This window comes from Zingiber officinale, chromosome 9A, assembly GCF_018446385.1.
Source record: "Zingiber officinale cultivar Zhangliang chromosome 9A, Zo_v1.1, whole genome shotgun sequence".
Taxonomy (NCBI): Eukaryota; Viridiplantae; Streptophyta; class Magnoliopsida; order Zingiberales; family Zingiberaceae; genus Zingiber; species Zingiber officinale.
Genome location: NC_056002.1, coordinates 59,287,224 through 59,315,176, shown reverse-complemented (window position 1 = coordinate 59,315,176; position 27,953 = coordinate 59,287,224). Strand labels below are relative to the sequence as shown.

Sequence of the window (27,953 nt, the reverse complement as noted above, 5' to 3'; positions counted from 1 at the left end):
TGTCATTATTAATCACAGATTTTAGAATTACTTGTATTGTATACTTAAATCCAGTTGAACAACTTCCTTGAGGTTTTCTTTCTTACTCTCATATTCAGTTGAACAACTTTCTGCATGTGTCTTCAACTAAATACCTTAAAAGTTGCATCTTCACCTATGCAACTCTTGTGTTTGCGATTGAATAGTTGTTGAATTTCTCTTTCACTATTTGTTTGGATCATCTAGATATGCACCACATACTCTAAACCATCCAAAATACCCTAGTCGAGTTAAATCTTCATTTTCACTTTCATTAGTTTATCATGTGTTGTTAATGCCATCGGGGAGCAACCCACTCAAGAGACTTGCTTCTGTGTTCTTTACTCATCCTAGGGAGAAGCCTACTTAATGTATTGATCTGAGATTGAAGGATTGACAATTTCTTGCTTCATGTATTTATGGTTTTTTTTTTCCTTGTGAGGGCTTCAATTTTACGTAGAAAGTTGGACATAGATGGTGACTATGCTTTATGTTTAAGGTTATTTGTAGTCATAAATCGATACCATGTAATAGTCCTCTTACAACACAGTTTAATTCCTCCAACTTAACTGTAACTTAATAAAGATATAAAAAACAAAAGAAGAAGACAAGAAAAGTGCATGGTTCCTTTGTTAAAAATTATTAATATGGATAAAGGAATTGTGTTTAAGATTTATAACAAAAGGTTAAACTTGGATCAAGACTTGATTGCAAAAGTCTTCAAAGTTGTGGGTCAAGTAATCGATGATTACATGCAAGGTCAGTTGACTCAACTGAGGCAATCAATTGATCAAAGGTAAGTTAGGAGTCAATTGATCGGACAAATTTCAACAGATAGTTATTGCAGTAAAGGCTCTATAAAAAGAGGTTCAAGAGGAGAATTTGTCAAGCATTCGTCAACAAAAGAGATAGAGAACAATTGTATTAAAATGAAGTCAAGCTAAGAAAAGCTCCATCTTATAATCCTTCTTTATGTTGTAAGTTATTTTATCTAATATTGCATTCTCTTGTTGTCATCTATGTTTAAATTGTAAGAGATTTCTCCTTCACAAGGTATCCAAGAAGGAGAATGTATAAAAGAATTTTGGATGTGATCCATTGAAAGATCATAGACCGTAGAATAGGAAGTAGAGATTGTATGGTAGAAAGCAGAAGTTCTAAATCACATAAATTTATCGTTCCTCTATATAAACTATATCTCTACCAAGCAATGGTGAATTTAAGGCGCGATTGACAAAAATTAGCTAAATCTTCCATCTTTTTACAAAGAGAGCTTCATATTCTTTCTAAATGTGTCATATCAATTTGTCCATGATCATGAATTGATTATTATGTTTAGCTTCTTTTGGTAATCATGTGAGAATGGTGTTAACTTTCCAATTACCATAAATATTTAAAAAGTTCTCAAAGTCATGTCACCAACTTTGATTCATTAAGTAGAAAAGTCTGTTACAAACTTTGATTCATTATTGGCCTTGAATACACAAAGTCACCCGCGTTTATGGAAGACATTGAAAAGAACATTTATCACTAAGTTGATGATGGTGTAGTGATAAAAGGAATGAGGACGTGTGTGGGTTGAATTAATACTAATGAAAAGGGACCCTAAGTACTAGCAAAATGGATTTCACCTCTGCTTTAATGGATATGGAGATATGCTAATTTTAGGGCTCCAATTTTCATTAGGTTCTCTTCCTTTCCACAATTAGTAGTTCTAGAGACGGACAGAGTTCCAAGAAGATATCTAGTTGGCTCTACAAGGAAAAGGAGGGACAGTGATAAAATAATGACGTGACATTTAGACTTCATGTTCCTTTTTTATAGGAAAAAAACTTTTCTCATATGGACCAACTATAAATTCTTAATTTATCTCCTCATATATATTCATACATGGACGACTGAGTGAGACTCATAGGGTGGCCAATTCTATCTTTTACTATCATTATGTACTCATCACTTGGGTTGATTCTCGGCAAAAGCTGAACGAACAACTCTCCTCTGTAGTAGTCAATTATAATTTTTTGATTTATTTCTTCACAGATGATGATGGATTTGACTGTATGAAATTACTATAGATTTCACCTTTTACTATAATTGTATACTCATCATTGTCAAACTCTTCTTGAGAGAACGGTGTCTGTATTCACCATATATGTCACTTTAGTGATGATCTACCATTTATAGTTTAATTCATTAAAGCACTCAAGTTTTTCCAAATATTTTGATTGTGATTTTAAGATGACAATCAAATCCATCCATAGAAAATTTCTATCCTTTTGTATGAAATGAAAAGGATGGATTTGAAATTACTATAAGATTTTGATAGACAAGGCACTTCTAGGAAACTTTCCTAAACGATAAGATTTCTTACAATTTGATGCAGTATGACTACTTAAAATTTTATCCCGAAGATATATTGTCTATCTTGAAATAACAAGCAACCAAATTCTCTTTTGGCAAGAGGTGAAGCCATTACCTTTACGGTTTCTCCAGAAAGATCCTACATACTTCGGAAGGGTGTAAATTATAAGAGCTTATTTAACTTTTGTCCAACAGTCTTCCTAGACAAGGGACGGAATAATCCTGTCAAGAATTGAATCATGTCTCTTTGATGACAAGCTCTGCTCGAGTACTAACTCGACTACATTGGCAGGGGCTATAGCAACCAAATTCTCAAAGCATAGAGAGAGAAGATGATTTGTATCATTTTATGTTGTGTCTAGGTTGTGGCTGTCACAACCTTTTTATGGACTATTCGACAGCTTGTTTAAAGGTCTGTTCAACTAGTTGAGAGCATATTTTCCAAAAGATTTTAGTCATTTGCAAGCATTCCTTGGATTGTAGGTTGATTTAGGTGGTGTTTGGTTTAAGGGTTTGGGAATGAGAGAATGGATTCATTCTAGAACTTTGTGTTTAGTTAATGGGAATAGAATTAAAATTTTAAAATGAAATCCAAAAAGTTGGGTATTGATGAAACTCACCTCCACCCTTGGGTTTTATGAGAATGAGAATTAAGTTTTGGACAAAAATATCCTTAATATATTTGTTCAATTTTTTCTTTCATATTACTTTTTTTCTTCTTGTTCTCTCTCATCATATTTTTACTTTTCTCAGTCTCTCTCATCTTATGCTCTCTCTCCTTATTTCTCTCATTGCACTTTTTCTCTTCATTCTCTCTCATTATACTCTCTCATCATATTTTTTTTTTTTTTTCGCCCCCACGGGCGGGATCAGCCGGTTATGACATGGATTCTTGCAACATGGGTCGAGAGGTCAAGGGTCTGCGGCAGCAAATGCGATAACATCAATATCTGTCCGTGCTAAACACCTGAGACCACCATGTCATAGCCGGGCCCGTATTCACCGTGATTTACTCCCTCTCATACTTGTGGGGCCGGGATGAGGGGGCCGCTGGGTTGGCGGTTCCAACCTTTGCAACATATTTTTTCTCTCTTCATCCTCTCTCATCATGCTTTCTCTCCCATCACACTATCTTTCCTTATTTTTTTAACATCACACTTTCTCTCTCATTTAACTTTCTCTCTCTTCAATATCTTCCATCACACACTCTCTCACCATTTTTCCCCTTATATTTTCTCTCTCTTTATTCTTTCCCCTCATATTTTCTCTCGCATCATATTTTCTCTCGCATCATATTTTTTCTCATCACACTCTCTTTCCTTATTTTTTCTCATCACACTTTTCCTCTCTTAATTCTTTCCCATCACATTTTCTCTCTCATCATACTTTCTCTCTCATAATTTATTTCTCTCATATTCAACTTTCTCTCATATCTATTTTTTTCTTTTATTTTTCTCAGTAAAAAAGAAAATTTTTGTTTATTCCGATAGCAAATATTCAACTAATCAAACATTATTTTTAAAAGTGATATCTATGCTCATATCTACTCCCATTCCATAATACTATGATTCACATTCTCATTCCGATTATTAGGAAAGAACCAAACACACCTTACTATATTTGAACACTGGTTTTAAGCTTGGGTTAGTTAAATGATTTTTGTTAACACTTCCAACTCCTTTCAGGCCTCTTAGTATTATTATTTTCTTTACATATATAAATAGAATCCATATCCTCTTCATTTTTCATGAAATCCAATGGAACTCTCATATATAAATAGAGTTGATCTCTCCCTTCATTTTCCATGAATTCAATGGATATCTTCCTTTGTTTTGCTTTGGATTGTAACTTGAACAACTCTATTCGAATATTAGTTTCAAGCTTTGGTTGGTTGATCAGTTTTTGTTAACCTATCCACTCTTTCTCCGCTCTATTCTTAATTTTTTTTTAAACATATATAAACAGAGTCCATCTCTTAGTTTTCATGAATTCCAATGAATCTTGTAGATGTGTGTATGTGCCAATATATGTGTGCGCAGAAGTGTATTATGCAATATTCTCATTAAAATTCAAAAAGAAAGACGACGAAAAATAGATTTTTTTTGTACAAATAGAAAAAGTAAAGTTATGGAGAATTTAAAATGCGACACTAAAAGTAACATAGAGACAGAATCTTCACGTAGATAAATGAAAATGAATTACAAGAATATTATAAAAAATATTACTGCTAGAATTATTCCCTATTCCCTATGAGCTATTCTCCTTCATAATTCATTAGAATATTTTTTTAATTATTCAGATTTTTATTAACTTGTTATTGTTATTAGTATACACTAATTTTAACACAATATCCAACTAATTTATACTACCGTATCTAGCTATAAGATAGACACAATATCTTAGCAATTTATGTTTAGAATACTCTTCTAGTAAGCGGTGATGTGTTGTAAATCACCTTCTAATTAGTTTAAAGTGAAGAACTAGTCAGAGATGAGATATATTATAAAAAAGATCAATTGACATAAACTAAATTTTTTAGTGAAGAACTAACAACATGATATTATTTACTCAAAGATGAGTTAGATTATAATCAAGAAAAGTCGATTTATCTCAAATAATGATAATCTTTATTTTCTTCTAAGGTATTTCTATGGTTAATTACCATGTCATGTGCCAAATATTTGAGATTGATCACATGAATCTTATTTATCCATTAAGATGTATGCAAAGATCATAACTTTGAAAATTAGCCATGTTATCAAAGTATAGATCTGCTACATTAACGACTTTCCTAGTGTCGGTCCCACGGATATGGAGGGAGGTACATGCAGGTACGTACATAGACGTCAGGCGCATGGTGGAGTAAATCCCAGGTCGTCAGTTCCTGAAAATCGACCTCTGATCATTACACCAGAGATATCATGCGCCTACCGTCTGTACTACCCCTGGTGTTGAAAATATTTTCTAAATGCATGATAGACGAATTAATTAAATGCGGTAAAAACTTACAGCGATCTCCCGCAGATCTGCAATCGGCAATGACGAAACTTGCTATCGGAAGAGCGATCACAGGATCGGAAAGCCCTCCGCAATTCCACAAACCAAATCCCGCCGCTTTGGATGTTCTCCTCTGACTCTCGTCGCACGATCGCGATTTCACACACTGAGCCTTGGACGGACCCCCTTTATATAGGGAAATACCCTAGGGGCATAATGGACATTTCCATTATGTGTAGTGGGGAACATGGGCCACGTTCCCCACTATCCTCATTTCCAACATCTCCCACTCGTCCAAGGTAAGTCACTAAGACTAGTTCATTCAGGTAAGTCACAAAGACTTAATAAGTCACATAGACTATTAGAGAGTTCGGTCACATAGACCATATGAGAACATCTAATTCATACTTAGAGAAAATGGTTCGTGCGACAGCAAGCACACTGAGCGATAGTTGCTAAGAAGATTGTTACACCTTGACTTAGCCGCTCGTTGAGCAATCAATGCTAATAAAGTTGTTACACTTTGCTTAGCTGCTCAAATAAATTAGAGACACACTCTTTATGGCACTTAGCCACTTTCCTGGTGGCACATAGCCTTTATCCAGGATCCATCCAATCTTCAAATGACACACAGTCATTATCTTGAAGATATCCATGTCTTGCTATTTACCCAGATTAAATAATTTTCATTTACATCGATATGAACATCTCTAATCCCTTATAATGACCACTATGTCATGAGCATGTTCCATATCCTATATTCACATTCATTTCCGTACATAACAGAAATGGGTCGACCAGTGAATAACAACAAAAGATGTAAATATATTTAATCTTCCTTTTTAGCTAGAATCAATTCATTTTAATCAGTCGCTTTCCTAGTTATGCTCCATCCATAACCTAGGATACACGCTAAAGTAGCAGACATCGATTAAAACTTCAAGTAAACAGTTAAATAGTCACTAAGGTAAAATTGAGATTAACATATAATCTCAAAGGTCTCACATAGTAGAAACAGGATTCATTCTCCTACTACCTTTATTGTCATCATAGCACATGTGGTATGAATCACATGCCACGATGTTATTCTCTTTACTAAAAAGAGTGCGTTGTCTTTAAATTTAACATCGCATGATTTCGATCTGTATATACCTAACGTTTAACTCAATTCAACAATTATATGAATTCTAATCGGCTTTCAACGAGTTCAAGAATGGTTGGTTCATTTACTTGATCATTATTTACATAAATGATCTCATCTCGACCTGATTATCAAGACGACCTCAACTTATGAATCATCTCAATTTCATAATTTCACCACGTAATTTGTTTCATAAGTAATCTTACCCTATTTGTATATAACGAGATGATTGTCCGTGTGGTGGACCAATCTTCACCGCCAACACGTACTCAGAGATCTTTCGTAGATGTAACAAATACAACATATACCTTGAATAAATTACGTAATAGCATAAATAACACAAAGTCGATTGTTATTTCATATTGTTACATTCTACGAAGTCCCAAAGACTTTACATGTTCTTTAAACGACTCTTTAGTCATTGGCTTAGTAAAAGAATCTGCAAGCATAACACGTGTAGGGACATACTCAAGAATGACTTTTCTTTTAGCCACAATATCCCTTACAAAATTATATTTAATTTCTATATGCCTTGCTATGATATTTGGGATCCTTGGAAAAAGCTATGCGGCTTGGTATCGCGATGAGCGATTCTTGGACTCCCACTATCCTCAAGAATTTTCGATGCTTTAGAAACCTTCTCAACCAGATTGCTTCTTGCACAGCTACTGAACATGCTCAGCTTCCATAATCGACAAAGCTACACAAGCTTGTTTCTTGCACTGTGAGACGGAGCCACCATTCGGAAGAATCGTATCCATGTGGATTTTCTATCATCCGGTCTCAATGATCTGCATCTGAATATCCTTTCGGACTCATATCGATCCTCGAAAAGCGAGACAATAATCATTGTCGCCTTGATATCTGAATATCCTTTATCGCCTTCGGTGTCTCGGTCACAGGTTTGGGCGATGACCCACAACATAGCGATATCGGGACGTGTAACATAGTGTACATCAACTACCAATAACTGGCGTATGGTTTTTATTCATCTCACCTATTTCCTCCGAGTTTTAGGACACATACTCTTGCTCAACAGTACCTTTCACAATAGGTGTATGTTACATGTTGCAATTAGACGTCTTGAAATGATGTAACATCTTATTTATATAAGACTCTTGTGACCAAAGTCTTTAGGACGATCTCTGATCTTCACCCTAAGATGTATTCGACTTCTCCCATATCTGTCAGATCAAATTGTGATGGCGTGACTTCATTCACATATCCTATGTCATTTCAAGATATCATCATACATATAATGATAAAACGATATTTTCCTTTTCCTTTTTAGGAAAACACAATGATCCTCATTGATCATCTAAAACCATAAGATAAAACGACTTCGTTAAATCTTATGTTCCATTGTCTTGACGCTTGCTTTAGCCCGTATATAGACTTCTAAGTCTACATACTTTTTCTCTCTTGACCTTGAAGATGAAACCTTACGGTTGAACCATATAGATTTCTTCGTCAAGATCACCGTTAAGGAAAGCGGTTTTACATCCATTTGATGTAATTCTAAGTCATAATGTGCCACAAAGGCGAAATAACTCTTATTGATACAAATTTCACTACGGAGAAAATGTCTCTTTAAAATCAATACCCTCCATTTGGGTATATCCTTTTGAACTAAACGAGCTTTGATCCATTAATCGATCCATCCGCTTTCCTCTTTATTTCGAGAACCCATTTATTCCAATAGCCCCGGAGGAAGATCGACTAAGTCCCAAACATGATTTTGAATCATGGACTCCATCTCTTCAACCATTGCAGCTTTCCATTTTTCTCTAACTCTACATCCCAATGCATCCTCAATGGATTGAGGCTCGTCGTCGTCAATTGGAAGTGTAACCAACGCCTCATTCTCAATATCAAACCTTCTTAGGTTTGATCTTACGAACACTTCTTCGTAAGTTGGGCTGTTGAGAAGTCAACTCATGACTCGGCATATCACTCCCACTCGGTTGACTAGACTCAGGTATCCCTTTTGACACCTCTCTTGTTGATAATATCTCATCCTCCTCAAATAGAGGAACATTTTATCAACATCACCTCGATTGGGAACTCTGTTTGAGAAAAGTCACATCTCTCGAGTCTATTTCGGAGATGGTTCCATCTAGTGACTCACCCATGAAAACATAACCTTTGGAGGTCTCGATATCTTATAAAGATACATTTCTTACCTCTAGCCCTAGTTTTCCATACTGTGAGAACTATCATGAACATAAGCAGTGACCCCAAGGTCTCGGATTACTCAATCGGTTTTACTGTCAACGTTCGTATACGGGTAGATGGACCCGACTTTAAGGCACTTTGTTAAGTATATAGGCTGTAATAATGCATCTCCCAATAGGAGATTGGCAAATTAGCTGCGCCATCATGACCTAACCATTTCAAGAAGAGTCCTATTTCTTCTTTCTACCACCCATTCTATTGGAGTTCGGGATTGTCAGTTGTCTAATAATCCTCTATCATTACATATTGTCTTGAACATATCAGACAAATACCCTCCACGGTCAGTGCGTAAAGTCTTAACTTACGTTCGTTTGATTCTCAACTTGCTCATATAACGAATGAAGCAATCTAATGCTTCGGATTGTGAGAAATCAATACACGTGACCGAACCTCGAGAAATCATCAATAAATGTAATGAAATAGGAAGCTCCATATCTAGCCTTCACATTCATTGGACCACAAATATCCGAATGAATTAACTGCAATGTTGATTCAGATCTAATAGCCTTACCAAATGGTTTCCTAGTTGCTTTTCTGAAGACAATGCTCACGTATAGACAATTGAATCTTGGCTCGGTGCCCATAAACCCTCTTTGGCTAATCGATTCATACGTTCTTGTCTGTGTCCTAATCTACGCAAAACCTCATGATTATATCGCATCACTAGTTAAAGCAATGTTTGAAAACAACCATCGATAGATAATTGACATACGGTTCTACATCAAGAACCATAAAACCATTTGTTAAAAACCTATCCGATTGACATCGAGTCAATCTTAAGTTCAACAGACCGACTGTAAAAATTAATACAATACCCTAAATCAAGAAGACACGTAACGAAAATAAGATTCCGTCGAATTTCAGGAGCATACAGACATCATGTAGAAATAAAACTCTACCACCGCGTAGGTTGAGTTTGCAAGTGCCGACTCCTTTGACTTCAACTCTTGCATTATTTCCCACATGGATCCACTTGTTGCCACCTGGTACCAACGAGACTCAACAAATGTAACTCGTTCCCGAGCTACATGGTTGGTTGCTCCCGAATCTATAAAGGATAAGAATCACTAACAACACCGAACTAGCAACAAAAGCTCTTGAAAAGAAGACACACTTGGATTTACCTTTTTCGGCTCAGCACTCCAGCAAAGTGGCCACAGTTAAAACAAGTCAACTTGTTTTAGGTTTCTTTCCGTCTTCTTGACTATCTTCTTGATTGGGCCCTGTCCCACACCTTCCTTCTTCTTTCCTTCCCTTTCTTGAACCATTTCTTTTCTTGGATCCATATGATCCTGCAGAACCTACAAAAGCTTGTCCGAAATCCTTGCGGATTCAACTCTCTCCGCCTCCAATTCTACACGGGCGTGAGACATCAGTGAAAGTCTTGATACTCTCGCTTGTGAGTTAATGCTTCATGGTTTCCCAAGAATCTGGAAGTGAACGTATAACTGCTTGAACCTGTTGTTCATCATCAACTCATGACCGATGGTTTTAAGCTCCCGAACCATGTTCGACATCTCCGTGAGGTGTTGAACCATTGGCATATTCGGACGCTTTTGTAGTTGTCAATTTAATTGTCATTGTCAAGCTTGTAGACTTACTCCATATATTTTTCTTTAAAGGCAACCCACTTGAGCCGTAAGATACGACTCGTATTCAAAAGCTAGGTCGCCATTGAACTAATCAATATACCCTTAGTAGTGGATTTTTTCCACGCCTTATAGGCATCAAGATCTCGTCTGTGTTGTGCAGTGAGACCTTCTAAGGTACTTCCATAACCTGATTTACGACCTCTAGAACTTCTTGTTCCTCAAGTACATATGTATCTTGTGCCAGATCTATAGTTATCCCCATTAAGTTTTTCACCTTTGTTGAGTTCAGCTATTATGTTTTTGGTTGTCATAATCTATCATAAATAAACAAATTATTTAGTATTCAGTGTATATCATATGTATGTAATTTATGATTGACTTAATATTACTTTGAGTTGGTTTACAAAATCAAGTGACAACTATGTATTCACTCATCATCCGTATGACCAATCAAATTAATATTAATCAATTCTATTACATACATCCCAACAAATGAACTAATCATTTATAATATCATGAATTCATTAATTAAATGAACTAATCATTTAATATATCATGCTTTTTTTTTTAATTAAATGAACTAATCATTTAATACATTATGAACTAATCATGTATCATGTCAAGCAAACAGCATAAATAAATGAACATATCATTAATATAAAATTATGCTGCAAATTGTTAACATATAACCAACTGACATGAATGAAATGGACTAACTATTGTTCATACAAAACGACAATTAAAAATAACAGAACTCTAATAAACTAGATAGCCAACTACCACTCCCACTCAGATGACACTAGTGCGTGGCTAATATAATCCTCTCACCTGGACTCATTTGGGGTAATTCCGAGCAAGACTCAAGTTTCAATTGGATCCCACATACACTCTCCCAGATCCTCTTCAAATTCATCTGGATCTTCAGGCTCTTCAGAATGCTCTTCAAATTCTTCTGGATCCTCCTCTGGAGGATCTTCAAGATCTTCTGAATCCTTTTCAGATTCATCTGGATCCTCCTCTGGGTCTTCAGGACCCCAATAGAGATGAAGCAACTGTCTGCACATCTCTGAGTACGAGATGTGTCCATCATAATCATTCCAAAGTTGGAATGCTATCTGCCTAAGGTTTTCTGGCAGTGAATAGACTAGAGCAAATCTTCTGTGTGTGTCTTCTACTGGAAATTCTTCTCGCTCGAGTTTTCAGAACAACCGATCGAGCCGACCAATAAGTCATCCGAGTCCTAGAACAGGGTCGAAATCAAGCTCCTTAATCTCCTCCCAAAGCTCATGTTGTCGTGAATCACGACTAGCCATCTGAAAAATTGAAAAATAAATAAGTCAGTACAAAACCGACTAACCAGTACAAAACCGGCTTATTTCAATTTATACAGGCATAGTACCAACATAATCAATCAAGAAAAACAAATCTTCTCGATTTTCAGGAGTTAAGTCGACAATTAGAACTAATCTAATTGGTCAAACCCATCGGATCGGTTGATTAGGGATCCAGATCCTAAGCTTGGTCCATTGTCCTTAATTAGAACTAATCTAATTGGACAGGGATTTTTGTACCTATGTTCTGTTAATTTTCCTCTAAGTCCATTTCAACCAATTTCAGACTTATTGATCAAACTCAGATCCATTTGATCAAACCAATGCCCATTGGTTTAAGTCCGACCAATTAGAACAAATCTAATTGTTTTGATCAAATCTGAATTTTGATCATATTTGGTCTAAGTCCAATTAATTAACCCAAATTGATTTTGGGTTTGGATCAAATTGATTCGATTAAATCAACTAATGATTTAAACCTGAACCGGATCTAAATGGACCAAAATTTATTTTGATCATTTATCATTAATGATGAAATTAATTGAACTTATTTTCAATTAATTATTGTATGCACCCAAATTGAAATTAATGCTACGGTAGGCATGCATCCAAATTAAAAAAAAATGCTACAGTAGGCATACATTAGCATGAAACAATAAGCATGCATTAGCATATTTCAACGATGCATCATATGGCAAACAAAAAATTATACTTTAATTAAAAAACATAAGCATATTATGTTTCTTAATTTCATATGCATGCAGTATTTTCGTTCACGGTTTTTTTTTTTTATTATTTGATTTTTCAAAATCAAACTTTATCTCACACGAAGCACTGTGCTTCGTTATTCTGCCGATTTCTTCGCAACTGCCCACGTTGCACAGGCCGCTCGAGTACGCCGTTGGCCAACACACAGAGACAAACTCCATGAGTGTTCATTCGAGACCTTTCAACAGACGTTGATTACGGCTGCTTTTGATGCCGACGACTGTAGCAGATTGCAACATGAACGCAATATGCTTGGCTACGGCAAAACTAGACGGAAGACGGACTCCGTTCACGGCAGCAATTTTAAACAGGAGATCGCACATACATTTAGAACAAATAACTTGGCTCTGATACCAATGTTGAAAATATTTTCTAAATGCATGATAGACAAATTAATTAAATGCGGTAAAAACTTACAGCGATCTCCCGCAGATCTGCAATTGGCAATGACGAAACTTGCTATCGGAAGAGCGATCACAGGATCAGAAAGCCCTCCGCAATTCCACAAACCAAATCCCGCCGCTTTGGATGTTCTCCTCTGACTCTCGTCGCACGATCGCGATTTCACACACTGAGCCTTGGACGGACCCCCTTTATATAGGGAAATACCCTAGGGGCATAATGGACATTTCCATTATGTGTAGTGGGGAACATAGGCCACGTTCCCCACTATCCCCATTTCCAACACCTGGGGCATGTTATCAAAGAGTTGTAGGAAAGGTTTATCTATCTTAATATCACAATGCTAGATACTAATTAGAGAAAATTTCATTCCCGGCCTTAGTTACTTTTTAAAGTGTTCCCATACTTTTAAAATCACAATTTTACTCCAATGTTTAAAAACCTTACCAAAATATCTCCTTTTGTTAACTACTGGCTAAGTTAACGATCATATGCAAACTATGTGATAGAATTAGTTGATTTTAAAAAATAAAGTTTTGACCACTTTTTTATTTCTTTAGTAAAAAAAATTCTTTTTGACAAAAACAAAAAAAATCATCCCAAGCAAATAAATAATTTTGTTTTTAAAGTGTGAGGGCCATTTGGAAAGTAAATAAACTAGGAAAATAATAATAAAATTTTCTTTATTATTTAAAACAAACAAGTAATGAGATGATATGGGTTAACACTGCTTAATACAGATAACTATAACTACAAAATATATATATATATATATATATATATATATATATATATATATATATATATTAAAATTAGTTATCACTTCTTCAGAAAAAATTTAAATTAATTATCACTTCTTCAGAAAAAATTTCATTTCCAGGTAGATCAGCATATGTAATACACTTGTGGAAGAACAAACTCTTCACATGTTCATCGATTCCCATTGCCAATACTAAAACTATTTTTGTGACAATTTAGATATGATTTATGTTTCAGTCTAAGGGAGAATAATGTTAGAACAAACAATAATTTCTAATTCATTATTTTTTACATGGATTATTTTATGTTTAGTATTATGCAAGACACAAACTCCAGGAGATGCATTTAATTGTAAAAAAGGTGATTACGCTCGTCTCGGACATCCTTCATAGTCCGTCCCAGATTATGTGAAAGAAAGAAAATTACAAGATTAGCTTATAGTTAACTGTCAAATCACTAAGGGATGGGAGGAGTTTTTCCTCGAGAACATTACAGGAGATGCATTTAAGATGATAAGGACATGTATTTCAATGACTAATAAATATTTTAGTTAAACGATATGAAACTATGATAAATATGCATATTAAACGAGAAAAAGGAAGACAAAGAAGACTTAATCAGTAATGATAAAATATGATAAAATTTATTTAAATATAAATGATGATATAGTAGAGAATAAAGCCCAATGACATAGAAAGATTCATATAGCCAATCATGGTTTAAAATTTCATTTTATGCCAGACGAAATGGGAAAATGTACTATTCTTCCTGCCACGGGCCGCCTGACACCACATGTCGTTGTAGGGTTGTAGATGCCACTACGACCTCTGCAGACAGTTGTGGGGTCATAGTGGGTCACGTCGGAGATGCTCATGGATAGCAGATCACCTTGAGGACACTCGTGGGTTGCGGTGGGGATGCTCGCGAGCGCTGTAGGGGTGTATAAACTTAGGTGTATAATTAAACTTAAGGTTAATAATTTCAATTAACTCCTACCTACAAATAAGATAATCTAAATATGATTAATCAAATCCTAATAAAACTATCTCATTAATTTAATATATATTATTTATTTTAATTTTAAAAATATGTAATACATTATTTATTTATTTACCATATGGAGACTCAGTGCCCCTATATTTTTTTTAAAAAAAGATATTTTATTAGTTTTAATATTTATATTAAATTTTTTATTTTTAATTAATATATTTTATATTTATAAATATTGAAATCATACCAGCACAACATGATACTATACTGAAATAGTATCGTTTCGATCATAAACCAAAACTCTAATATGACTCGAGATTTTAAATCATATAGTTGATCTTACCTATTGAGATAAGGCATGATTTGTTATTGTCGTATTATGCAAGACACAAATACATTCTAAAATAACAAAATATAACCTAATTATAGTATACAACAATAACTAAAGCTTTATCTAGGATATATACTGATACCACTAGGTAATAATGTACCTCCAACACACGTCCCACAACTCGCAAATCGTAGATCTCATAACCCATTAGGTTTGGAACATAATTCTCTACAAATAATATGGGCAACAGTGATAGAGAGAAGGTATGAAACCTTAACCCTAGTTTTCTTATTCTTCGTTATGAGTAGAAGCTTCATCACTAGTTTCTAGTGCGGTGGTAGACTTATGCCGCATCATATACAATTGGCATTTTTGATAAATTGTGGGATAATACAATAATATATATATGAGATGCTAAATCTTGTTAAATCTTTCCTTCACAAGAATAATTATCTGGTGTATATATCAAAATTGCCTCTTATAGTCTTTAAGTGCTAATTTGAGTTCTAAATTCATTGAGTTGCATATATAGTAGGGCTAATTATTAAATCTATCGTGTATTCTAAATTTTTAATAATTGAATTTTTAAACAGATCTTTTGTGACTTCATACCTCTAATATAGAGGTAAGGGGGCATGAGAGAAGGAATTGAGGTTCATGTAACTAGTTTAATTAAGGTTATGATGTAGTGTGATGATAACAAACAAAATTTAGATGATTTGGCAAAAAAATATACCAACATAATAGATTTGTAATAATTTTAGTATAGTACATGATGAATTTACAAAATATATTTATTGAAAATTGTAAGTGCACGATACAATTAGTAATTAATCCTACATAATATCACTCAAAATAAGAAAGTATTGAGTATTCTGTTATAAATTCTATAAACTAGTTACATATGATAATAATATTCATAAACAAACAGACAGTTCAAAATGCATGCAGATTAAATACCACGATGACTCAGATGTATGAATATAAGTGCCTATGTACTGTAAATTGTAAATAAAATTCGAGGCATTTATTTCCCCAATATCCGTATATTATCCATTGTCAAGTTCTCAATAACTCTCACTTCAATCTCAAACATAAGTACATGACAAGCCTTTTGTGTTTTATCCTACTGTCAAAGAACACCTAAACCAATAGATGACATTAATAATAGTTAGAATTTTATCAGTAGCATCAAAAACAAATTATGTTCCGAAAGATGTTTGAAAAAATTAAGTGGGAATAGAAACAGGAAGTAAATGCTTAAATTTATATCTACTCAAATATGGTAGATAGTACAATTAGAGTTCTGTCCTCTTTGAGGCATATGAATTATTATAATGGCATGTCATCGTACGTAGTTGGATTTACTATTTTTAGATGCATGATTTCCTAGCTTTTAACTTGCATAGCGGAGAGAAATTTTAAGAGATAAATTCAAAACAAAGTGCTGTATCAATTGCAAAATGCCAAAGAAATAGTACAGATATACGTACGTCCAGTAAAGTTAAAAAAAACTTTCCCATTTCTTCTTCGAGAGAGAAACAACACGCTAAGCAAAACAGATCCTTCAATGTGCCAGAAACATTGTTGGAAATTAATTATCCCTAGCTCGTACGATTTGGCAGAAAAAACGGAACCCTATTGGCTACCAGCAGCAGTTTCAGGAAACGATCGGCGAAGTAGCAAAAAGATCCGTGAAGATTTGTTCACAACAGCGATTCGTAAATCAGAAAACAGAAAATGATCGCGTAAAGCAGGAGGTAGCTAGCTAGTTTGATAGAGATTAGGGTTTTTTTTTGAGTTTATAAATTAAGTTTCTGTAATGCAAGCAGGAATTGAAATGGGTGGAAGGAACTGGCAAACTCGTAAAGCTTGATAGGCGAAGTCGCAAAAGATCCGTGAAGATTTGTTCACAAAAATTCATCGATTCGTAAATCAGAAAACAGAAAATGATAAGCTAGCTAGAGATTAGGATTTTTTGAGTTTCTAAATTAAGATTCTGTAATGCGAAAAGTAAATGAAATGTGTGGAACCTGGAGCTGGAGAACTCGTAAAGCTTGCCCAGGGAAGAGAAGACGATGAGCCCGACCTCCACGTCGCAAAGCACGGAGAGCTCGTAGGCCTTCTTGAGCAAGCTGCTGCGCCGCTTAGAGAAGGTCACCTTCCGTCTCGCCGCGTTCTCGATCCGCTTCATCTCCGTCTTCCTCCTCCCCATGGCCGATCTGAAGAAGAAGGAGGAGATTCTTCGAGAAGCAGGTCGGCCACTCCTTTTAAAGGCGCACAATGAGTGAAGGGAGAGGAAGAAGAAGGGGCAATAGTGGAATTGTGAGGAAAAGAGGGGGAAGTAGGGAAAAGAGTCAGTGGGTCCCGAGCGAGGTTGTCAGGTTTTGTCTCTCGGGACCAATTACAGAGGCTGGAGGACGTCGCGTCCCGGATCTTCTGTCACGGGCCAAACACCGAGGACGATTCTATTTATAGTCCTTTGTTGGACGAGAATGCATGGAGTTTCTAATTACTGCCCGCATAATCTCTGCTTATTCGACATTCCAACTGCAACGATACATGAGCTACCTGATTTTTATACGACGCCATAACGATAATGAATAATTTGTTTATGACGTAACTTTTATGAAAAATAAATAAATAAATAAAATTAAAAAGAGTTTTTATTTTAACGGTAATTTAATTTATCTGACAGTGTAATTAGATTAAAGGCTCATCCACCGTAGAGATATTTTCCAAAGAGATCTTGGACTCTAGTTAAACTCAATTTTTTTTATTATCAATTGTAAAAAAAAATTATAAAAAAATTACAATGAGATTTATTACATATTAATTATTTTTGCAAAAAATATTTTTACTTAGCCCACCTTTTCCATATCCAAAATTTAGCTCACCTCCTTTTCCTAAATCTGTCCTCAACTGATATAGGCAAACTAGATTTGTCAACAATTGATTGTCTATAACTCATTAGATGCACTCATTATGTAGCAAGATCATTACATAAATTTAAAAATATCTCAAATTTGTATCAATTTTTAAACCTAATAGCTCTTTATTTAGATTATAAATTCATATCTGAGAGTGATACTTACACTCATAATGATTTGAGAAATACAATGAACTTGATTTGAATATTTTAGGAGATGCTTAGATAGAGATATGAATTAAAATATTTATAATCTTGAATAATTTAATATTTTAGATATTGATATATAAGTGTTGACAAGTGGCCCATATCTAACTAGAGGTTGATAAGAAGGACGTTGTAAAAAGAAGGAAGAAGGGGCACGACTTGGCACTGCTGTGTCAAGTTCTAGAGGCATAGCGTGCCCATCGGACATGGTTTGGTTGTGTCTAGAGTCATCAATTTAGATTGAGCCCGTCGAGTTGGCCCGTCCCGCCAAACAATTTAAACGGGTTGAGTTGAAATTTTATCAACCCAAGTCCGCCACGGACCAACCCGCCTAGGCCCGCGACCCGCCATATAAGCTAAGTTTTATGTCAATTTATTATCTTTCTTTGTTATAATTTCATTCGTGTTTATTTATATTTAAAATACATGTTTATGGATACATTTAATTGAAGAAAACTTTTTCGAAGTAAAATGTTGAAGATATAAAATATTTTTTTAATTTTTTAAAAAATTTTGATGGGCCCGCGTGTTGGCCCGCCAAATCCGCAACCCGCCTTAGAATGGGTTGGGTTGGAAATTTCCCAACCCGCCAAGTTGGCGGGTTGGCCTGCCCGGCCTCGCCAAATGGTTAGCCCGCCACGGGCCGACCCGTCCCGCCACGAGTTGGCCCGTCTGACAGTTCTAGTTGTGTTTGGCTCTAGAGCCGTAGTACGCTCAGGCACAGGCGTCCCCACCAAACACGGCTTGACTGTGTCCGAATCTGGATGAGCGACACGGGCAAGCACGATCATGCCCAGAAGGCACGGTCCGACTGTGTCTCGTTTGGGGAGTGACGGAAAACCTAGAAAATGTTTTTTTTAATTTTCAATCCGAAATATCATGTAATGGTTTGAGCACTATATATATGAGATCATTGTAAACCTAATATATGAGTTGAGAGAATTCTAATAAAGGTTTGACTATTTTTATGGAATAGGCACGCTACCGAAGCAAGGTAATTCTCTATTGTCTCTTCTTCTTGTTTTTTTCTCATGTTTGGTGCTTTCTTGTGTTCTTTTGCTGAAATTACTCACATCGCAATAATGGTATCAGAGCAACATTTTTCAACATGTCAGGGACATCTTTTTGTGAAATTTGATCTAGTGAAGTTTGATAGAATTGGAAACTTTGGATTATGGCAAAGCCCTAGGACCGATTAGTGCAACAAGACATGGTAAAGACGTTAGGAGAAAAGAAACACAAAAGTATGGATAGGACAGTTTGGGAAGAGCTTCAGGCGAAGGCAGTGACAATGATTAAACTGTCTTACGGATGATGTGATATATCACATCATGAACGAGAAGTCACCCGTGACAATTTAGTAAAAGCTAAAATGTTGGCATATGTCAAAGTTGTTGACAAACAAATTATATCTTAAGTAAAAGTTATTCAAGCTGAAGATGACAGAAGAAATTGATTTGAGCCAGCACATGAACATGTTCAACCAGATTATGAGCGATCTGAAATGGGTTAATGTGACGATAAAGGATGAAAACAAGGCATTGATATTGCTGAATTCTCTACCTTTATCTCATATTAGAACTTCGTTACTACTCTAATGTGGGGGAAAGAAATGCTCAAATTGGAGGAGGTCACAGGTGCTTTGTTGGGCTTTCATCAGCGGAGAAAAGCAAGTGACGAAGTTTCTCAAGGAGAAGGACTTGTGGTGAATACTAACTAAGAGCGCAGTAGGAGCAAAATTCGGTATGGATCACGTAATGACAATAAGACCTGTTCTAAGTCAGAAAGGAAGAAATTAATCACGCACTATAAGTGTGGAGGCAAAGGTCATATGAAGAGATTGTCCAGAGTTGAAGAAAAATATTTCAAAGAACAAAAGTAGTTTGACGAAGTCTGTAAATATAGTTGAATAGGAAAATTTAGAGAGCGATGATAGAGATATATATGCTATAGTTTTGTCTAGTTTAGAGCAGTTGACAAATGCATGAATTTTAGATTCCTCCCAACATAAGTTCAATAGTTTTATATATTTTTAGGCATATTTTAATTTTAAGTGTAATTTATTTTTTAGGTATATTTTAATTTTTAAGTGAAATTTAATTAATTTTCAATATTTAATCAAAGTTTGACCCATTTTATGAAAATAAGAGCCAGCCCATAATACAAAAAAAGGAAAAAAAAAACTAAATTAAATGAGAGGAGACTTGCATAAGAAGTTGCACTTGTCTTCTTTTTGTTTGAAAGATATAACATGACAAAGAGGTGGGGGGAAGGGGAAGCTGGCGAAAAATGAGAAAAGGGAAAATTTTCTCCTTTTTATGTGAAATTGCTCTCTCAACTCCTCACCGATAAGATTTTCTTTTATTTTTCTTAACTCTTCTAAATTCTATTAAAGTTTTTATCTATTTACATTAAGTTGAAAATTGTAATTTATATTCAGGTTTGATTATTAGTGAGATGAAGAATAATATTATTATATATGGAGAAATTTCTCAAAAGAAAATCTACAACGATTGAATCTTCAAACCCCCTAATCAAACCCTGGATAATGACCAACAATATGGAGTTATGATACTAATGATAAGGATTGAGTGCAAAGGGCGTATTTATTAAAGGGACCTTTTCAACTTGTTCTTCATGACTTTTCACAAATTGAATAGGAAATGTAAAAAGAAGGTTTGTTGCAAATTAGTTTAAAAAATATCATGATTGGTTAGAGTATAGCATATCCAAAGATAGTGCTATTATTTATATTGTTATTTGTTTAGAACTCCAAGTAACCAAGGTGGCAGAGATTCATTTATTGGCGAAGAATTTAAAAATTGGAGAAAGAAACAGAAGTTTGATCAACATGTTGGCAAGCATAATAGTTTTCACAACATAGCAAAATTGAAATGCAATGATTTAACAAATCAAAATCTTACTGGGAGTGTTTCTTCTTTATTTACTGGAAAGCTAAATAAAGATAGAGTTGAATATCGAACTCAGTTAAATGTAGCTGTTGATTGTGTTCGTTTTCTATTAAGATAGGGATTAGCATTTTGGGGTCATGATGAATCTAATTTATCAACAAATAGAGGCAATTATTTAGAACTTTTTCATTGGCTTGTTGAACACAATGAACTTGTGCAGAAAGTTTCATTTCAAAATGCCACTCTATTGTCAATTGACATCATCTAGTATTCATAAGGATATTTGTGTTGTTGTTGCTGCTAAAACTACTTGCGCAATTATCAAAGATATAGGTGAGACATATTTTACTATCTTGGTTAACGAGTCTCGTGATGTCTCAATCAAAGAGGAAATGACAGTTGTTTTAGTATATGTGAACAAAGAAGGAAAGATATTAGAATGTTTTCTTGGTATTGAACATGTTCCTAGTACAACTATAGCTTCACTTAAGCATGCCATTGATTGGTTATTTTCTTATCATAGTTTAAGCATATCAAGTTTGCGTGATCAAGGCTACGATGGGGTGAGCAATATTCAAGGTGAGCTTAAAGGCTTGAAAACTCTTATTTTATAAGAAAATCCATGTACCTTTTATGTTCATTATTTCGCTCATCAACTTCAATTGAGTTTAGTAGCTGTCGTAAAGTATCATTTTCAAGTTCAATATCTTTTTGAGATTACATCGAAGGTTATGAATGTTTTGGAACATCTTTTAAGAGGCAAGATATTCTTAGAGTCAAACAACATGAAAAAGTTACAAAAACACTAAGGAGAGGGGAGATTCCTAGTGGAAGTGGATTGAATCAAGAAACTAACTTGCAACGAGCTAGTGATACTCATTGGGGTTCACATTATGGTACTTTAGTTAGGTTCACTTCCATATTTTCATTCATAATTTAAGTACTTGAACTTATTATGGAGGATGGGGTAAGCACAGAGCAAAAAGTTGAAACACGCATTTAGTTAGATGCAATGCAATAATTTGAGTTTATATTCACTATGCATTTAATGAAAAATGTATTAGGGATTACTAATGACTTGTCATTGGAATTGCAAAGAAAAGAGTAGGAGATTGAGAATGCTATGAGATTAGTTCATATATCAAAACAAAGATCGCAATCTATAAGAGATGATAGATGAGATTCACTATTGAATGAAGTTTCTTCAGTTGTTGTAGGAAGTACCAGCATTGAACCTATATTTTAATGTTATCAAAGGTTTAAGTTAAGTATTTTTATGATATGATAAATTGATCAAGTGTGCAGGATGCTCAACTTGGAAAGTCCTAGTAGGTCGCTGGACTAAATACTAGGCAAGGGAAGTCTCAGTAGATCATGAAAACTAGGCAAGAAATCTATATGTGTCAAGTGGACCTTCTAAGAGCAATCGGTGTATCCTTATGTTTTGATATTTGGGAAAATGGTTTAAGTTAGTGTTTATATCTGTATTTAATATGCATTGTTAAGTGTACAGGTGGCAAATACAAGGAAAGACCAAGTGTAATCTTGGCAAAGTTGAAGTCCAAGCATGAGAGTCATGGCGGTGTAAGTCCAAGCTTGAGGCTTGGTCGTGCAAGTCCAGGTTTGACTTGAAAAGGTGAAGACCTAGATCGATGGGCTCTTGACAAAGATGAAGTCCCGGAATGAGAAGCTCTTGGCAAGTGGAGTCTTGGGAGCGAGGAGCTTCTTGGCAAGGATAAAGACCCAGAGGTAAGTGTAGGTACCCCGTAGTAGTTTTTATGTGATCAACAAAGTCAAGATAGGTCTTATGTATGTTTGATGCTTTTTGTCAAAGTATGAAGGAACTTAAGAGCATAGAAAGTTGAGGGAAAGACACGGCTAGCGAGAAAGAGGACACCAGAGAGAGTTGATGGGCTCGGTGCATCTGAGGGACGAGATGCTGCGAAAGAGTACACTGGTAGACAAGAAGGGAGCCTGCCATGTTTCTGAGGGACCAGAAGCCAGAGCGAAAGCTTACTCGAGGAGAAGACTGGAAAATGGGTTCGGGTGAGCCCTATTTTGGATAGCGAAAATCACCCAAGTGAATGGAGCCGAAACGGAGGAGAATCCAGATAGTCAACATGTTGTTGACTGTCTAGGCACCTGGACCAAGTCCAAATGCCCAAATAGTTCGGGCACCCAGACCTTGGGGCGGCCTAGGGGTGCCTCCTCGACACGCACTGTTCGAAGCCGCGTCAGCATAGTACAAGCGCTCGGAGCGGTCCAAGCGCCCGGACTAGATAAGATTTATCCTGTGTGAACCGTTGCAACATAGATAAAGTTTTATTCACGCCCAGACACCCGGAGCTATTCCAAGCGCCTGGAATTGCTACGTCAACAAATGGTCAGATTTGACCAGTAAGCTATAAATAGAGCCCTAGTCTCAGTAGTTTAGAACAACACTAGTAAACGAATTCTATACTTCAACTTCTAGTTATGTTCTTTATTTTTCTAAACTTTCAATGTTGTAAGAGGCTACTCCACCTTTGGGAGAAGGAGATTTTATTGATTTACATTTGCCCTAGATTAGCAATCTATTGATTGCAAACCAAGTAAATATTCTTGCCTCTTTTTTTATTTTTATGCATTTGACTTTCTATTTTTTTTAACAAGTATTTACCTAACTTAGTCTAAAGATTGAGAAAGGGTATTCTTTTAATTTCAGGCAATTCACCCTCTCTTTTCGGCTGCCTAGGGACCTACAATTGGTATCCGAGTGAGGACGTTTCAGAAGAACTAACTGCTGACCGAAGTAAAGAAATCAATGGTCGAACCAAGCCTCAACTAGCCAAAGTTTGAGGGAGAGTTCACACACTAGAAATGTTGAATGGAGATATTCTTATGAACTGATTTTGAAATTATTTTAGTAATAAAATATAGTTTTATAGTTCCTAAGAATCAACAAGGAGAAGAGAAAGAAGAAAATCAATGGACAAAAAAGGAACAAAGTGATTTCGTAGCAAACAGCAGAGCAAAATACCATTTGCTAAGTATACTACCGCCTTAAGAAGTCAACCGCATTAGAAGCTACTCCTTAGTCAAAAAACTCTGGAAAAAATTTTCTGGAGCTCCATGAAGGCACATAGATCCTAGTCTCGGTAAGATAGGATCTAATTCATATATATATATATATATATATATATATATATATATATATATATATATATATATATATATATAAATTGTTCATGCATATATTTTTCTAACTCTATATTGTAGAGACAAAGATAGACCTTCGAATTTTGTACGCGTGGCAACTAACAGAGCTTGATTCCGAGTTCAGAGTCAAAATATATGGCAACCAAAAAATTATTATGTCAAACTAGCATATTGGAGTCACGAATGCACCTCTAATGGATGGGAGGTGCCTTGGAGAGCGCTAAAGGCGACTTGGAGAGCACTAGAGGCGCTTCAAAGAGCATGGAAGGCACCTTCGAGTAGATAGATACCGAAAACTAAGTTGTTTATTGATACGAGCTCGAGTGTCATGCTACGGGAGCTTATCAAATTACAATTAAAATTACTGAACCCCTCTACACTAAAGTAGTATAGAAATGACTCGGGTCGTCTCCCAAAGAATGTAACGGTAAATGATAAAATTAGGATCGATTATTGCATTAAATTTTTAACATGAAAATGGAGGGGTTGGGTTTGAGTTCTAAACTACGATATGAAATAACAAAACAAGTATGAAATTAAACCTAAGGAACAAATGAGCAATGCAAGTATGAAAATCTAGTCTAACTTAAACTATAATTGCAAGGAAATTAAAGTAACCTAAAGTAAGCATTGAATGAAATCTAGAGTATTAAAGAAATCTAATCTAACCTAATTGCATCCAAATAAAGAATAGAACTTAGAGCAATTGAAAGAAACAAGATAAAAAAGAATTAAGCAAAATAAAGTGCATGAATTTAAACCTATCTATTGGAAGAAGCATTTGCTCAAACACCTTACGAGCATGAATCAAAATAACATGAGTGCGTGCAAATCTAAAACAAGGGAGAACAACTTAAGTACATGCATGCATCAACCAACTAAAAGAAACATCAATTACATCACATCTTCAACCATGCAAACCAAAGTATCAACAATAGGAGAATAAGCTTGCAGATCTGGTCTGAATGAAGGGAGTAGTACTGGAATTGAAGTCGCGTGCCCTAGCTTCCTCCTCTATCCTAGATCTAGAACCCCTGGAACTGATGAACAGCAGCTAACTTTGCTGGGTGCTGATTGCTTCAACAACGATGATTATGACCAAAGTTTCCACCGAAGAACCCCCTCGGATGCAAGTTGATTGGCTGTGAGAAGGCGCTGTAAATTGGAATGAACCACCACCGCTCCTCTGCCTCTCCCGCGTGAACCCCAATAGGAAGAAGCTTCGGAAGGAAGTCGGAAGATGGAGGTCACATCGGAGAAACCCCCTCCGACGAGGTGAAGATTACTGTTGTCACCGAAGCTTGCTGCCCCTGCCAATTTACCCGCTGTTACTCGCCACTGGAATCAAGAAGAAGAAGATGAGTGGACTGAGGATGGCCGGCCGGCGACAGTAAAGGTAAGGGAAGAAGCAAGGCCGCCGACCGGAGAGAAAAGGAAGAAAGGAAGAAGGACGCCGGTGTTGTGCCCTAGCCGCCACGGGAGGAAATCGCGCGAGAAGAGATGAGGGCTTCGCTACTGTGCCGTCGCATGAGGAAGAGGTTTCTTAACGGGTCAGGTTTGGGTTAAGGAAAAGGTATCCAATAGAGCTTAGATCTGATTCATTAAGAGTATGAAATTGGGCTTTTGGAATTGGGCTTTAAGAGTGGGCTTAAGAATTGGGTTGGGTTTTGAATTGGAGCTTGACTTCTTTGGATAAGGAAGATCTCTATGAACGGTCCAGACTAATTCAGCTTAATCTCCTCCACTTGACCTCCAAATCAAACCAAATTTGATCCAGCTTGACCCTAATCCATAGCTCTTTGAATTTCCTACAAAATCACATAAAATGTGAAATTAAATTCCATAATTCGTAGAAAATTTACAATTAAGTCCAAAATATATTAACTCACAAAATGTAATATAAACACAAAATTAGCATGTGAGAAGATAAAAGTGCTAAGAATAGAGCCAAAAATAATGCACAAAAATGCTAGTTATCAACTCCTCCATACTTATTGTTGCTCGTCTCGAGCAAATCAAATAAAATTAAGAAATAACCAAAAACTTATCTCCCTATCAATTCCCTATCAATATTCTGAAAATAATAAAAGAAAGTTATTTAGGATGATCAAGTTTTAAGAATCAAGGTATTCATGGTTCCAATTCTCACATAAGTCAACAAGCATGGTAATTTCAATCAACTTGAATAGATTAAGTACGATAGAACCTCACAAGGTGGATATATGCTCTAATGCTCACATAAATAATAAATATGAAAGTGAGGCTCTCTCCAAAGCAACTCATGACCTTGCACTACCATATGCTTGCTTATTTTCTACTTCTCCACTAATGTAAACATAAGTACACATAAATCAAGAGAACTTATCATGAATAATGAAACCTCACATGTAAACACTAGAACAAGAAGGATAGACAACAAAGGAATTCAAAGAGAAATGAGAGCATTGGGGTAATCAACATGAAGAATACAATCAAATAATATACTCAAAAACTCATTCAAACATCCAACACTCAACTCTCTTCGCACATTCTCAATGCGATATACATCAACCACTATACATCTCCAAAATACATGTATGTATTAACAACTTAACTCATGAGTATCTCTCAATAACAATGTTAAATGGATATACATCAATCTTTCCATGGAGATGTTTCTTGTTCATCACTAACAAAATAACAAATGCTTGAGAAAAAAAATTTTTCTCTCTTTTTTATTTTTTTGTTCAAATTTTTTTTTGATGTTTTTTTTCTTTTTTTTTTGATACATAGAGAGATTTTCTTTTCAACAAGCATTCGTCCATACATTGCCTCCCCCCACTTAAACTTGTCCGTCTCAAACAATATAACAAATCATGATATCATCTAAAACTTAACAATATGGGGCTTAAAAAAATAATAAAGATGTGACAATGAAAATGTAACTCATCATGCAATCACCCAATGCTCTCATCAAAGGACTAGGGAATGAATGAATTGATAAAGATATGCTAGTGAAAATATAACGACAATGAGAAGATATGACAAGGGAAGTACAATGATAATGATAATGATAATGATAATGATAATGATAATGAAAATATAATGACAATGAGAAGATATAACAAGGGAAGTACAATGAAACATGAAAGCAATAGGTGAAATGCTTACTAGTAAGAACAACAAAGTATAGGAACAACTAAGAGATCAACAAGAAAATTTACCTCTATTATATTCATGCAAGCTTATGTTATCATAATTTCAAAAAGAATCAAAGCAAGTTCTAGAGTGTCAAGTATCACAAGTGCTATCACACACAAGAGGATTAAGGATAAGCGTGGGAACAACCTCACTAGGTGAATAACAAAATATCATGCATAATCTAACAAGATAGAGTCTATCACCACAACAAATGACTAATGCAATTAATGTATCCAACCATACCAAAGAAACCAAGACTTGATAGTCAAACTTAACTATCTTTTACGATTCTCAAAGCATTATAAAGGGAAATGAAGGGAGATATGACTCAAAATCAAGCAAGGTATATAAAAAAATAAACAAAATACAAAATAAGGAAACAAAGTATGAAAGACAAGTATGGAAGCAAAGAATAGAAGCAAACAAACATGCAAGTATAAAAATAAAGGCAAGCAAGAAAAGAAAAGGAAAGGAACGAGCTCCCCTTTATTCCTGGCGGTTGAAGATGATTCAGAAGTAGAAGCCACCTCGGCAATAGGGTAACAACTCGAGGAAAAATCCATCCTGGCGGTTGGAGAAGATTCAATTTGAGCATCCAACTC

General features: G+C 35.4%; 1 protein-coding gene across 5 annotated transcripts in view; it reads right to left on the bottom strand.

The window, feature by feature from the left end:
• LOC122018866 (MADS-box transcription factor 50-like) overlaps window positions 1-17,219 on the bottom strand; it is a 36,421-nt gene extending 19,202 nt beyond the window's left edge. For 2 of the 5 annotated variants that reach the window (XR_006121935.1, XM_042576317.1), the window contains exon 1: window positions 16,959-17,218. Coding sequence is in view for 4 of the 5 variants with exons in the window: in XM_042576317.1 (XP_042432251.1) it covers window positions 16,959-17,140 (182 nt within the window). In the remaining variant the exon portion in view is untranslated. Of the gene's footprint in view, window positions 1-16,958 lie in introns of all 5 variants that reach the window. The other 3 variants (XM_042576320.1, XM_042576319.1, XM_042576318.1) reach the window with 3 other exon arrangements.
• Window positions 17,220-27,953: the final 10,734 nt, after the last annotated feature.